The sequence below is a fragment of the Babylonia areolata genome, chromosome 27 (genome assembly GCF_041734735.1).
Source record: "Babylonia areolata isolate BAREFJ2019XMU chromosome 27, ASM4173473v1, whole genome shotgun sequence".
Lineage (NCBI taxonomy): Eukaryota > Metazoa > Mollusca > Gastropoda > Neogastropoda > Buccinidae > Babylonia > Babylonia areolata.
The window spans coordinates 26,182,225-26,197,224 of NC_134902.1; the positions used below are offsets into that span (position 1 = coordinate 26,182,225).

Consider the following 15,000-nt stretch of genomic DNA (forward strand, 5'->3'; position numbering starts at 1 on the left):
ATAAGAAGGTGTGGTGTTTTTGTTTTAGGTTTGTTTGTTTGTTTGTTTGTCTCTCTCTCTCTCTCTCTCTCTCTCTCTCTCTCTCTCTCTCTCTCTCTCTCTCTCTCTCTCTCTCTCTTTGTCCGTGAGTGCCTGAGCAACACATAACAAAATGAAGTAGATGTGTTTCATAAGTCGTTGATAATAACAATAAGAATCATCATCCTCGCCGTCATGAAAAGCATGAACAACAACACCGACAACACCAACAAAAGCAACAACAACATGAAAATGATTAAAAATAAAATCAAAAAAATCACAAGCATCATCGTCATCATGAAAAGCAAATACAAGCAACAACAACATGAAAATGATGTTAACGACTACGACGTCGAGCAGCTGACTACCTCCATGAGGCGACAGCCCTTCATGCAGTGACCAGCATACTTAGCAGCAGCAGTCGAAGGGGTTCAGGAAGTATCCCAAGGACTTGTTTCTCGTCGGCCTACATCTGTGAAGGAAGGGGACTTGGGGGGCATGACTGGGGGGCAGGGGAGGGGGGGGGGTGAGGAGGTGAAGGCCCTGCAGAAACGCAGTCAGTGGTTAAGTTGTGCACGTGCTGTCAGTCTCCCACCTCGATTCACGGGCTGGTCTAGGAGCAGAACTCATCAGGAATCCATTGTGCTTGATGGGGCAACGTGGGCCGGGAACGAAATAGGGTGTGTGTGTGTGTGTGTGTGTGTGTGTGTGTGTGTGTGAAGGGGGGGGAATCGGAGGGCGGGGGGGGGGGGGGGTTGTTGTTCACGTTGTTTTTGCTGCTGCTGTTTTTGCTGTTGATGTTGGTGGTTGTGGTGGTGGAAGTGGTGGTAATGGTTGTGGTGTTTTGATGTTGTTGTTGTGTAGGTTGTGTAGTTGATGTGGATGGTGACTGTGGAGTTGTTGTTGTTGTTGCTGTTGCCTTTGGTGCTATTGTCGTTGTTGATGAAGATGATAATGATGATGGGGCTGTTGTTGTTATGCTGTTGCTCCTGATGTTGTTGCTGTTGCTGTTGCTGTTGTTGTTGCTGTTGTTGTTGATGTTGTTGCTTTGTTGCCGCTTCTGCTGTTGTCACTTGTTAGTGTGTTTCGTGGGTGAGGGCGAAGTATCAAGATGGGTGCGTGGATGTGGACGGGGGTTGGGAAAGGTGTTGTGTGTGTGCATTTGTGTGGATGTGAGTGGAGAGACGGAGACGGGAATGGGAATGGAGTATCTTCACAAACCAAATATATCGGAATTTTGGTATGGGAGGTCACAGTACATCACACATATGGAACTTTGAAATCCGATATACTGGATTTTGAAATAGAAGGTCATGACACATCAGGTATATATCCCCTCAGATTGGACTCTCCTCCTCCTCCTTCTCCTCCTCCTCATCATCCTTCTCCAAATCACCCTTCTTCTTCTTCTTCTTCTTCTTCTTCTTCTTCTTCTTCTTCTTCTTCTTCTTCTTCTTCTTCTTCTAGAACGTCATGTACACCTTTGTCTTACATTCTTTATTGAAAAATATCAGCTTCTACATACCAATCAATCAGGATTTAGACAGCACCATTCTTGTGAAACCGCTTTATGTAGAATAACTGATGCATGGCTGCGTGATATTAATAAAAGCAAGGTGGTTGGAGTGATATTCCTTGATTTTACAAAAGCGTTTGACTTAATCAATCACGAAATATTGCTTCACAAATTGAAATGTTATGGTATTGCCGATAACTGCTTATTGTTTCTCAGATCTTACCTAGAAAACCGTATTCAGGCTGTCTATTCACGTGGCTTTATTTCTTCCAAAAGGCATGTTCCAAGAGGAGTACCGCAGGGGTCAATTCTAGGCCCTCTCTTATTTTCCTTGTATATCAACGATCTACCTTTATCAATTCAACATGCAATCTGTGATTTATTTGCTGATGATACATCAATACAATATGCTAGTCACAATGTTGACGAAATTAGTTATCACCTGAATGCCAACATGAAATCTGTCGAAAACTGGTGTGATGCTAATGATATGGTCGTGCACCCTGATAAGACAGAATGCATGTTAATTTGTCCTCGTCAGAAAAGACAGAACATAAAAGACGCACAACTTAACATAAAATATAAAGACAATACTATCAAACAAGTTACTAAGCATATACTATTAGGCATTACTATTGATCAAAATCTTTCGTGGCAGGAACATATTCATTGCCTCATAAAACAAGTATCATCTAGTGTATTCCAATTATCACAGATCAAACACTTTCTTGATAATCATTCTAGACGTGTGTTTTACTTTGCCTATATCCAGTCTCGCCTCAGCTATTGCTCGATTATTTGGGGTAAATGTCCTCCTTCTACATTAAAGCCACTTTGCTCTTTACAAAAACGTGCCATTAAGATGATTAACCATGTAAATACCACAGGTGGATCTGTGCACAATATGTACAAAGAACTTCAAATATTACCTGTTCATATACTTATTAGATATAACACATTGATTCTTATGCATAAAATTGTTCATAACGCATGCCCACAATATTTAAAATCGTTATTTTGTTTCCAATTCCAACGTAATTCAGATAGAGCTATTGTCCCAAAGCCTAAAATTGATTTATTTAAGATGAGTCTCTCATTTAATGGAAGCATCGAATGGAACATGCTTCCAAAGACATGTCGTCAAATTCCAGCCATATCTCTCTTTAAAACTAAGATAAGAATATTTCTATTCGATACATTTGATTAACCTACTCGCGGTCTTTTGCAAATGCTTGCTTGTACTCAGTCCACTAGCTGCCATGCCATGAGGAATGAAAAATTGAATGTATGTGTATGTGTGAACAGTAAGTGCGTGTGTGTGTTTGTGTGTGTTTGAGTGTGTGGGCGTGAATGTGTACGTATGTCTTTGTTGCTTGTTTTATAATTTTGTGTGTGTGTGTGTGTGTGTGTGTGTGTGTGTGTGTGTGTGTGTAAGTACCTATGTACATGTAATGTACCAATTGTTCCAGTTTTTCATCGCTTTGTTACCTTTAATAGACTATTCAAGTTCCTATTCTTATTCGTCGTTCTTATTATTTTATTTTATTTCAGTTTATTTCTTTATTTTTATGTTTTGTGTCGTTCGTTCTTTATTTTTTATGTCGTTAAATGGGCAGAATTGTAAAAAGGCCTTTACTGTGCCTAATTCTTTACCCATTAAAGATTCAATCAATCAATCTCCGACTCATCACCCTTCTTCTTCTTCTTCTTCTTTTTCCTCTCTGACCCGAGCAGAGTGCTGGCAGTAATCAGTAAGCAGAGCGACAGTCTTCAGCAAATTGATGCTGGTCGATCATCAGAAGTCGAAGACGTCTTGTCAGGAATAACGTCCGATCTATTCCATTTTTAGGACAGTGGTGTTTGGATCGATGTGTGTGTGTGTGGGCATGTGCATGTGCATGTGTGTGTGTGAGTGTGTGTGTGTGTGTGTGTGTGTGTGTGTGTGTGTGTGTGTGTGTGTGCGCTTGCTTGCTTGCTTGCGTGTGTGTATGTAAAAGAGAGAGAGAGAGAGAGAGGTGGGCTTGGCAAGGAGTATGATCGCAAAGTAAGGACTTTTGTATTTTTTGGCTGTTGTGTTTGCACGTTTTGGGGGATTTTGTTGTTGTTGTTGTTGTTGTTTTTGTTTTTTTTTGTTTTTTGGGGGGGTTTCGTATGATTTCTTCATTCTCCACTGGGTGGAATGGCTGAGAATGGTGATGTAATCGGTAAACAAGGACCCATTGTATGTTCTTTGTGTTTTATTTGATTTCCGTTTGCTCACATTTTGCTTTTTTTTTTATCTTTAGTCCTTTCAGGCGATGGCTGGAAATGGGAAATAAGTTACTAGCTTGTCTATTACCTTCGGTGACAAAGTTTCTGTCTTGTCTTGTCTTGTCTTCTCTCCCTCTCTCTCTCTCTCTCTCTTTCTCTCTCTCTTGTGTGTGCATGAGAGAGCGAGAGGGGAGAAGGAGAGAGAGAGAGAGACAGGGAGACAGAGACAGAGAGACAGAGAGAGAGAACGCTCGCACAAGCGCTTCATGCCGTCGATAAACAAAACAAGAATGAGGACAGTAACACTGACGAAGACGACAAGACAAGACAAGACAAAACAAAAGAAAACAAAACATTTAACAGTCACTCATAACCATCACTCGCGATGTTGACAGATGGACTTCAGAAGCCAGACCTCAGCCCTGCTCGTTCGCAGTAGCAGCCTCAGCAGCAGCAGCAGTACTTCCTGTATCAGCAGCTGGCTGGCATCCCGGGTGCTGTTCGGGATACTGCTTCTGTGCCTGTCCCTCTCCGCGGCCACTCCTACGTCGCGCACGGTGTTGGGGCAGTTCGATGCCTCCCCCCTTCGCCTGGCCGAGGCGGACAATGCGGAGGACGAGATGCTTTCTCTGCTCACCTATGTTCGAGCCTTGCTCAGAAATCCCCGGCTTCAGAACGGCTCCCCTGACGAAGGTGAGATGGTTGTGGGATTGAGAAGGGGTGGAGAGGGGAAAGGAGGGGGGGGGGGGAGAGGACGGCCTGGGTTTGGGTGGAGGGGGTAGGGGGGAGCTAGGAGGGACCGGTGATGGAATGATTCTACATTGCGTAAATGGTTATTATGGTGCAGGTAGTGTGTTTTGTATTTCTTTTTATCACAACAGATTTCTATGTGCGAATTTCGGGCTGCTCTCCTCAGGGAGAGCGCGTCGCTATACTACAGCCCCACCCTTTTTTTGTTTGTTTGTTTTTGTGTGTCCCCCCCCCCCCCCCCCCCCCCCCCCCCTGCGTGCAGTTTTTTTTTGTTTTTTTTTTTGTTTGTTTTTTCTATCGAAGTGGATTTTTCTACAGAATTTTGCCAGGAACAACCCTTTTGTTGCCGTGGGTTCTTTAACGTGCGCTATGTGCATGCTGCACACGGGACCTCGGTTTATCGTCTCATCCGAATGACTAGCGTCCAGACCACCACTCAAGTTCTAGTGGAAGATGAGAAAATATCGGGGGATGAGCCGTGATTCGAACCAGCGCGCTGAGATTCTCTCGCTTCCTGGGCGAACGCGTTACCTCTAGGCCATCACTCCACATATCTGTGGTGGTGATGTGGCTGTAGGGTGTGGTGGTGATGGTAATATTTGGCGTGTGGTGGGACAGGGGGAGAATGGTTGTGGATTATGTTTATGGTGGTGGTGATGATGATGCTGATGATGATGATAATGATGATGGTATTGCAGTTGTGGTGGTGGTGGTGGTGGTGGCGGCGGCGGCGGTGGTGTGGTGGTGGTGGTGTTGGTGGTGGTGGTGGTGGTGGTGGTGATAATGTTTGACGTATGAAGGGTGGGGGCGAGAATGATTGTGGATTATTTTCATGGTGGTGATGCTGCTGCTTGTCATAGTGGTGGTGAGGATGGGGGGGGTGGAGGTGGAGGGGAAGCGGAAGCAATTTGCGTGTTAGGGGAGGGAGGACGACACTGGTTTGCAATATCAAGGTGATGTGCTGGTGATGACAGTGGTGGTGGTGGTAGTGGGGGACGGGGTCGTGGTGGTGGTATTTAGCGTAGTGAGAGGTGGGGGGGGGGGGGGGTAGTGGTGCAGTGTGGTCGTAGTGTTCAGATGATGGTAGCGGTGGTGGTGGTGGTGGTAGTATATGTAGATACTGCTTCTTTTCTTCAAAACTTAAGTAGGATATGTGTGTTTTGTTGCCACACATGGGACATGGGTTTGTGGGTTTTCGTTTTGTTGGTTTTTGTTTGGTTTTTGGTTTTTGTTTTGTATGTTTGTTGTTGCTTTTGTTTTTTTGTCTCATCCAAAAAGAAAAGCACGTGTTTCTGTGTGTGAGCGTGTGTGTGTGTGTGTGTGTGTGTGTGTGTGTGTGTGTGTGTGTGTGTGTGTGTGTGTATGTGTGTGTGTGCATGTGTGTGTGAGCGTGTGTGTGTGTGTGTGTGTGTGTGTGTGTGCTGTGTGTGCATGTGTGTGTGTGTGCATGTGTGTATGTATGTGTGTGTGTGTGTGTGTGTGTGTGTGTGTGCATGTGTGTGCTGTGTGTGTGTGTGTGTGTGAGTGTACGTGTTCGTGCGTGCGTGCGTGTGTGTGTGTGTGTGTGTGTGTGTGTGTGTGTGTGTGTGCGTGTGTGTTTGAACGTATGTGTGTGTGTGTGTGTGTGTGTGTGTGTGTGTGTGTGTGTGTGCGCTTGGCTGTTTGTGTTTGTGTGTGTGTGTGTTTGTGTGTGTGTGTGTGTGCGCGCGCGCGCGCGTGTGTGTGTGTTTGAGCGTATGTGTTTGTGTGTGTGTGTGTGTGTGTGTGTGTGTGTGTGTGTGTGTGTGTGTGTGTGTGTGTGTGTGTGTGTGTCTGAATGTCTGTTTTCTGTATGTGTCTGTGTGTGTGTGTGTGTGTGTGTGTACGTATGTTAGTACCTGCGAGTGTGTTTGTGTGTGTGGCTGTTGTGTGGCTATGCTTACAGGTGTGCGCGCTTGCTTGTATGTATGTGCGAGTGTGCGAGGCTGTGTCTGTGTGCAATGTGTGTGTGTACGCCCATGTATGCATGTGTTAGTGGATGTGTGTGTATGCGTATTATGTGTTTGACTGTGTCTGTGTCTCTCTGTCTGTGTCAGTGTATCCGTGTCTGTGCAAATTACTGTGTGCGTGTGTGTGTGTGTGTGTGTCTGTGTGTCTGTCTGTCTGTGTCTGTGTGTGTCTGTGTCTGTGTGTATTTGCGTGTTTTCGCGCGAGTAGATGGAGATTGAGAGACAGACAGACAGACAGAGACAGGTAGACAAATAGAGAATGGAGACAGAGGGATAATTGCGGTGGTATAATTCACAAAGAACTGTTCTAAATCTTCCTACTATGCTCCGAGGGTATTGACAATGGCGAAGAATCAATACTAATTGTCTGGCTCTTTTTGTGTGTGTGTGAAGTACAGTAAGTGGACTAATGAATTTTGTGGACAATCGACCCAAGTGTCTCAAGCAAAACAGAAATAATACTGTACGTTATTCTGTCATATTTGGTTGAAAAGCGGAATGCTATCTCAAAACCTTTTTTTTTTTCTCCAAAGTTTACGCTTTCAGATTATGACTTCGTATAAGGTGTGTGTGTGTGTGTGTGTGTGTGTGTGTGTGTGTGTGTGTGTGTGTGTGTGTGTGTGTGTGTGTGTGTGCGAATTAGATAATAATAATAATAACAATGATGATAGTGATGATAAAAAAAACAACAATAATAATAATGATAATAATAATTATAATAATAATAATAATAATAATTAGGAGAAGAAGAAGAAGAAGAAGAAGAAATAAATTAATAAATGAATGAATAAAAATAAATGAATAAAAAACACACGGTTCGCAGTAACTCGAATTAGCTTTACGAACCCCCACCACCTCACCCCCACTCCCCTACACACACAGACACACACAGACACACACACACACACACACACACACACACACACACACACACACACACACACACACACACACACACACACCATGATAATCTTTTTTTTTTCACAACAACTTACAGGTTTCACGTGGGTTTGGGTGGGAAGACACTGTGGCAGAATGGGCCATGTGTTGAACATTTCCGATCCAGTGTTCTGGGTTCGAAGCCCCGTTGTGGCATGGTGCTGGTGTGTTCTTTTGGAAAATGTGACTTCACTGTCCCAACGACTGCTAAAGTCTCAAAGTCTGTGGCCTTTCATGCCCTGCTCTCATGGTGACCTCAGTTTCGATACCCCTCCACTTCTGTGCTTGGGGTGAGTCCTGTCAGTGTCTTCAGTTTTCGGCAGATTCATGGGGGACTGTTGTTTGAGGGACGTGGTGGCGGTCTCCACACTGGGAGGGACGCTCACTCAGTCTGGCTCCGTGACTAAGCCATTATTGTCGTTAGTAGGGGGGCTTAGTAGGTGGTGTCCTAAGTACGTTGAATCAGAATAGGCACCACTGAACTCCACCGAAGTGACTCAGCAGCAGTTGCGGGATCTCCTCTGGTGTGTGGCCTCCTGACGACCTAACATCGATGGTTCACCGCGGACTGCCGACGCTGGAACTGTGACAGACGAACCCGGGTGTGGTCGTGTATGGGGGGGAATCTAAATGAGCGGCGTGGGAGTAATGCCACTGAAATGGTGCAGATGATGGGGCAGCAAAAAAAAAAAAAAAGGCTGCTAAAGGCTGTGGAATCTGTACAACCTTTAACCTATTAGACGGCACACCTCTACTTCCGACACGCTCTCACAAAGGGAAATAATCGTATCGGAATATTCGTTTCAGACAAGACGTGTTTATGAACTGATGATGATAAATAATAATAATATTAATAATAATAATAATAATAATAATAATAATAATAATAATAATTATAATAATAATAATAATAATATTAATAATACACGTTTCTAGGGGTCCATTTGCCAATATCATCTAACAATACGACTCTACACTGAGCGAGCAACGTACGTTACGATAAGGTTGTAATATCAATCTGTTTTTGTTTTTGTTTTTTTACCCATACCACGAAAAGACATAAAAAAAAAAAATATATATATATATATATAAAAAAAAGACCGACCTTTTCTTGAAGACGTTTCTTCTTCTTCTTTTTCTTCTTCGTTCGTGGGCTGCAACTCCTACGTTCTCTCGTACGTACACGAGTGGGCTTTTACGTATATGACCGTATTTACCCCGCCATGTAGGCAGCCATACTCCGTTTTCGGGGGTTCTTTTATTTCATTTCTCTCTCACTCATCTTCTGTTGAACAGTGGGAAAAAATACATAAATAGCTATTTGAAATAAATGAATACACAAATGAAAGCGTCTGTACAAAGTCTGTTTTGGGGGGTTTGGGGGTTTGGGGGGGTTTTTTGTTTGTTTTTTGTTGTTGTTGTTGTTTTTGTTTTGTTTTGTTTTGTTTTGTTTTTAAAGGAGGGTTATTTGTTTTAAAGAATGATTTACTTAAAAGGGTTATTTACGTAAAATAATAGATAGAGAAAAAACACACCATTTTCTTTTCTTTATTCTCTCCCCAATCATCCACGAATGTTGACAAACGTAAATGATTTAAATTGTGCGACATAAGAACCTTGACCAATAAACTTCGAGGACGTCAAATCACCAATGTGGAAAAGGGAAAAAAAGTCATTCTTTGTGATCTAATATATGGTTTAGAAAGGGAGTTGAGGCTCAAAAGAAGAATAATTGCTCAAAAATGATTTGCTTGCAAATCGATAGACATGAGACACAGTTCAAAAGGCATTTAAAACGAAAGGGGTTGAAAATATCTTCTTTCTTCTTTTTTTAATGAATGAAAAAAGAAGACGGAATTTGTCTAAATGGTTATGGGCGAAGCAATGATGACGGAATTAATTCCGACGGAACTGTGTTTCGGTTGGGTATTCGGCTTCAAAGGAAGTTTATATCAGGACAATTTGCAATTATTTTTTTTGTCTGAAAATGTTAGTCGTTGGCAAAGACTTTTGTCTCTCCTCATCATTCCTGACTTTCTGTTTGTCGATCTGTTTGTTTGTCTGTCTCTGTCTGTATATGTATGTATGTATGTATAGATAGATAGATAGATAGATTTCAACTATTGGTTTGTCTTTTTCCAGACATGTATTTCTGTATGTGTGTATGTATGTGCAGATAGATAGATAGATAGATAGATAGATAAATATCCATATCAATCTATCAAGATAGATAGATTTCAATGATCGGTTTGTTTGTTTTTTCCAGACGACTTCAGCGAGAATGAAGACATAACTGAGGTTAAAAGAGGTTTCGGTAAGTATTTTTTTTTAATTTTTTTTTACTGTTGTTTATTTGTTTGTCGGTTTTGTTGGTAAAATCTTGTTTTTATTATTATTGCTGTTTTCTTTTTATGTTTCTTTTCTTTCGTTCCTTTGTGAATTTCATTTTTTTGACACACACGTACACAGAGAGCAATTCTCGCACCCGTCTATTTCTCTCCAACTCTGTCTTGCTCACTCTCCATACATTCTTCTTTCCAATTCTCTCATCTCTCCATTCTTGTGTGTGTGTGTGTGTGTGTGTGTGTGTGTGTGTGTGTGTGTGCGCGCGCGCGCGCGCGCGCGTGTGTGTGTATCTCTGCCCGTGTACCTCTCCCTCTCTCTCTCTCTTTGTTGGCACCGCACATGCACATAATACTGGCAAGGTACAGCAAGGCCCACTGGGAGCATTGAGACGTTATACCCCAACCCTATATAACGCAGTAACACCTCACCCAGAAAACTTAAACTGAAACCGCACACATTTTTTTTTTCTTTTTTTTTTCAAACCAGTATTGTGCCATCATCTTCATAGCATTCACTAACGTTACCATCATCATCATGATTTTCGTTATCGTCGTCCCCACTCTCTCTCTCTCTCTCTCTCTCTCTCTCTCTCTCTCTGTTTTCTCTTCTTCTTCTTTCTTCTTTCCGTTACACGACCAACATCGACTTGCCGATGACTCTGTCGTGGTTCATGCATGCTTAGTATTTTCGTGTCTCCAAAACCCATGGAACACTGACATGGGTTACAGGATCTTTAACGTGCGTATTTGATCTTCTGCGTGCCTATACACACGAAGGAGGCTCAGACACTAAGCAGGTCTGCACATATCTTGACCTGGGAGATCGGAAAAAAAATCTCCACCCTTTACCCACCAGGCGCCGTTACCGTGATTCGAACCCGGGACACTCAGATTGAAAGTCCAACGCTTTAACCACTCGGCTATTGCACCCGTCCATGTCTTTAAGACATGTGTTTGGTAAATGACAAGAAGCCATCCCGAGGACAAAGGAAATGTTTTTGATAAAATCAAGGGGGACTTCCCACGCTTTCTCACACATTGTGAGGGCACCCCATCATGATTTATCGCAACTGAGAGAAATCGTGGGAGGGGAACAACCACACTTTCTCGCAATCCCACCATTTTTCTCAAAGTGCGACTGCGATAAACCGTGGGCTAACAAATGCCCTGTGCATTTCTGCTTAGTTCATCCGCGTCACCATAAAGAGGTGGGCAGTCTGGAATAACTAACAATACACTTTCGATGGTAAAACTATGGATTTCCTGTGCTGTGATCTTTGCGTCATTCAGTGTTCAAGGCAATCAATTTCATATACTAATCAATAGAAAAATAAATAAATCAAGAGGCAAAGCCTTCAAGACTCACTTGTGCTTCGCGCTTTATCCAGTAAAGGAATCATGAGGAGAAATATAAAAGATCTAAAAAAATCGTTGAAAAGTGCTTTGTATTAAATATGATATATAAAATAAGCTTGGGAGATAAAAGTTATTAAAAAATAATAATAATAAAAGGCATGCGAACGAGATCAAACCACGCACGTTCAGTTCTGATGCAAGCAGTCTAATCCCCGAGGCTGCAGCATATCTGACGTCAAACGACTAGATTTAGAACTTAAAACAACGTTGATGTTTTCTTCTTCGTGCGACGAATCGATGTGATTGTAGTGGACGTAATAACGCCGTTTAAATCATGATTTTTCTGTGTTTTATCATATTTCGATAATTCTTTTATTTCGGCGGTAAAGACGACGTTGCCATCTCCTTCAAACACATCGCAACACATAGTAGATCTCTAGATCTGCACAAACCAGTCTACAACGGGCTGAAAGAAACGATCGATTCAATTTTTCTTTTACGTTCATTTCAGTTTATTCAGTGTCCACTTTAGAATATTTATATGCAGTAAACACGTCGATTGTGTAGTTAGTATCACTGTAAGTGCTCTGTCCAGAATTTGTGTTTCTTTCCTTTTAATTGTGAACAAGAAACACGAGGTCATGTCGTCTTAGAAAACAACATACCTTCTGGTCGGCCAAACTCAGTGGAAAGCGGTTTTTAGAATTTTCGGATTTCGGAACAGATCTCAACAAAATAATCCGTTAATAATTCGGAAATGCTGCTTAATTCAGGAGACTTACAACCTGTTATTGGTATGACTGTGGACTTTTTTGTTTGTTTGTTTGTGCATACTATGTTTAAGCCAATTTTGATATTGGCAGATAAAGCATTTCCAGAGAAAATGGCAATGTTAAAGTTTACTACTCACACACACACACACACACATCCGAACATCGGGTTAAAACATAGACTCACTTTGTTTACACAAATGAGTCAATGATCGCTTAACATGACAGCCATACATCACAGTTTAGTAGTAGTCTTTAGTTTTACGTACTTCCACACTTGGTGATGTAAAACCACACTTAGATTGAAGTGTAGTAGGCATTTTAATTAAAGCCAATGCTTGCGATTGTCTCGGTAGAAATTCAGAAAACGTTTCATGTTCCTGATATACTTGGACAGAGGCAGGCGTTCGAGAAGAAAAGGGGGGAAAAAAAAAGCTTAAAACTTCGAGTTTCCTTTTCCATAGTGACACCAGCCTTTGCCTTTCCACTCTCTGTTGACTCTCTTGATCGGACAGTCGTGTTCATCTCCGATCAAACAGTAGAATTCCTAAAAGCGAGTGCTCAGTTACAGGAGTGGGTGTCACGTTATCGATTTCTGAAGATCAAAACACACAGGACTCCAACTACTTCGATTGAACTGGCCACATGCAAACATCTTGGCGAGCTTCTGAACCACATTCTCAGAAGTCTACGTCTAGCTTTCAAAACTGCTTTTTTTTCTGTTTATTTGTTTGTTTGTGTGTTTGTTGGTTGTTGTCTTTTATATTTGTTTGTTTGTTTATTTCTTTTCTCAGCAGCACCATCGGCGTTACGAAACAAGTGAAGCAAATTAAACACAACTGCCACATATCAACGGGAAAGCCAGCTGACAATGCAATACTGTTACTGTCACAACGGGGGGAGGGGGGTGGAGGTGTCTACCATAACCAAGCAGTATATTGTATGGCCTCAAGGCATTAGAAGCCTCTCCACACACACACGTGTGTGCATGTGTGTGTGTGTGTGTGTGTGTGTGTGTGTGTGTGTGTGTGTGTATGTGTGTGTGTGTGTGTATGTGTGTGTGTGTGTGTGTGTGTGTGTGAAATTTGTCTCTGTGTGTGTTTAATCTGTGTGTATGTGTGTGTATGTGTGTGTGTGTGTTTTATCTGTGTGTGTGTGTGTGTGTGTGTGTGTGTGTGTGTGTGTGTGTGTATGTGTGTGTGTGTGTGTGTGTGTGTGTGTGTGTGTGTGTGTTGTGTGTTGTGTGTGTGTGTGTGTGTGTGTGTGTGTGTGTGTGTGTGTGTGTGTGTGTGAAATCTGTGTGTGTGTTTAATCTGTGTGTATATGTGTGTATGTGTGTGTGTGTGTGTTTTATCTGTGTGTGTGTGTGTGTGTGTGTGTGTGTGTGTTTAATCTGTGTGTGTGTGTGTGTGTGTATGTGTGTGTGTGTGTGTGTGTGTGTGTGTGGCAGGCATCGCGGGCCTGGACAACGTGGACATGATCACCAGCACCCTGGACAGGTCCCGCGCCATGTCTCGGGCCAGGGGTGGAGGCCGCCGCTACCTGTCCTCCGGGCTCACCTTCAAACAGCTGCGCGCACTGATGGAAAGAGCCGGGTGAATGATGAGGTCAACCTACATCCTCAGACCCCAATCTCTGGCCGCTGTGCTCTTTTGTCGCCGGCACGGAGTTTGTCGTGAGAGATTTGAATTCAAGAACGTCGTGGCTGTGTTAAAAAGCTTTACTACAGTCCTGCTCCCTTTTTAACCAAATTAAAAAAAAAAAAAAAAAGGAGAGAAAATGAATACATAATATAAAAACAAAGTCACACATTTTTTGTGCGTGTGTGTGTGTGTCTTAAAGTGATATGTTTCTGTCGTGTATGGTGTTGTGGGGACATTGGGGAGGGGGTCGGGGGGTGGAGGGGGAGATGGAGGTGCTGAGGGGGGCGAGGGGGGAGGGGGGCGAGAAAGAAAGTATATGAGAAAGATTAGAAATAATGAGGCACAGAAAAAGAGAGATAAATATATAGAATAACTACTAAGATTTTTTTTGTTAATCTTGCTGAGAATAATGCTCACAACTTTAAGCACTTGCTTTTTGCTTTGAATTAGTGTGTGTCTTTTTTTTTTCTTTCTTTTTTTTTTGGGGGGGGGGGGGGGCGGGGGGGTTGGGTTTTTTTCACTAAGAATAAAGGTACTTGGTGTCTGAGATGATGATTTCAAGTCTTGTACTTATAATAATAATATTTTATAATAATAGTAATAGTAATAATAATAATAATAATAATAATCTATTTTTATGTAGCGGTGTAATACAAGCATGAGCAAGCTCTAAGCGCTTTACAATCCAGTACCTAAAGTGAAACAAGAAAGCATATAAAAAGTAGTAGAAACATAAAACAGAATCATTAATATTATTAAAAAACACAATGCATAAAACTCACAAAGTAACATACTATCAATACTACAACTGTTACACTCCAACACTCACACTAACACACACGCACAGACACACACATGATTTAACGATGATCTGTGGTATCCATTGACAACCGTATTTTCAGGCTAAGCTCTATGTCTTGATATCGCTGATATCAAACTACTTGATAACGAAGTCATAACAGACCTTATATTTTACTGAAATAAAAACTGTCAGTATAACGGCGTGCGTTTAGATAACTATCATTTCATAACTATATCAAGCCGGCGCTTTTTTTAAGGTCCACTTTTTTTTTTTCTTTTTTTTTTTACATACGCTGTTTTCACGAGTCAAATTTCTGTGCAAGTCAAGAACAGTCAAATAAAATGACCAAGGTATTTCGTTGTCATAATTATATTCAGAAAGTACACAGATAAAAGACTTCCTAGTGATCTTATATTTTGACAAGATGAAGGGAAAAAAACAAACAAAACGACAACAAAACAACAACAAAACAACAACCACCACCAAAAAGACAACAACAGAGACACATGATACACAGCAATTCAAATCCCAGTCAGTCCAAGAACCGTGACACGCTATCGTCTGAAATGTTTCATGTGGGTTGACATTTTGTCTCGCAACAAAATGAGATCGCTTTACAAATA

The 15,000-nt window shown here is 42.0% G+C and overlaps 1 protein-coding gene across 1 annotated transcript in view; it reads left to right on the plus strand.

Annotated features, from left to right (window-relative positions):
• The window catches only part of LOC143301609 (uncharacterized), a 58,514-nt gene extending 44,758 nt beyond the window's left edge, over positions 1-13,756 (plus strand). The window contains exons 3-5 of the mRNA XM_076616005.1: positions 4,180-4,477; positions 9,728-9,775; positions 13,383-13,756. Coding sequence (XP_076472120.1) covers positions 4,180-4,477; positions 9,728-9,775; positions 13,383-13,531 — 495 coding nt within the window. The 3' untranslated portion in view covers positions 13,532-13,756. The remainder of the gene's footprint in view (positions 1-4,179; positions 4,478-9,727; positions 9,776-13,382) is intronic.
• Positions 13,757-15,000: the final 1,244 nt, after the last annotated feature.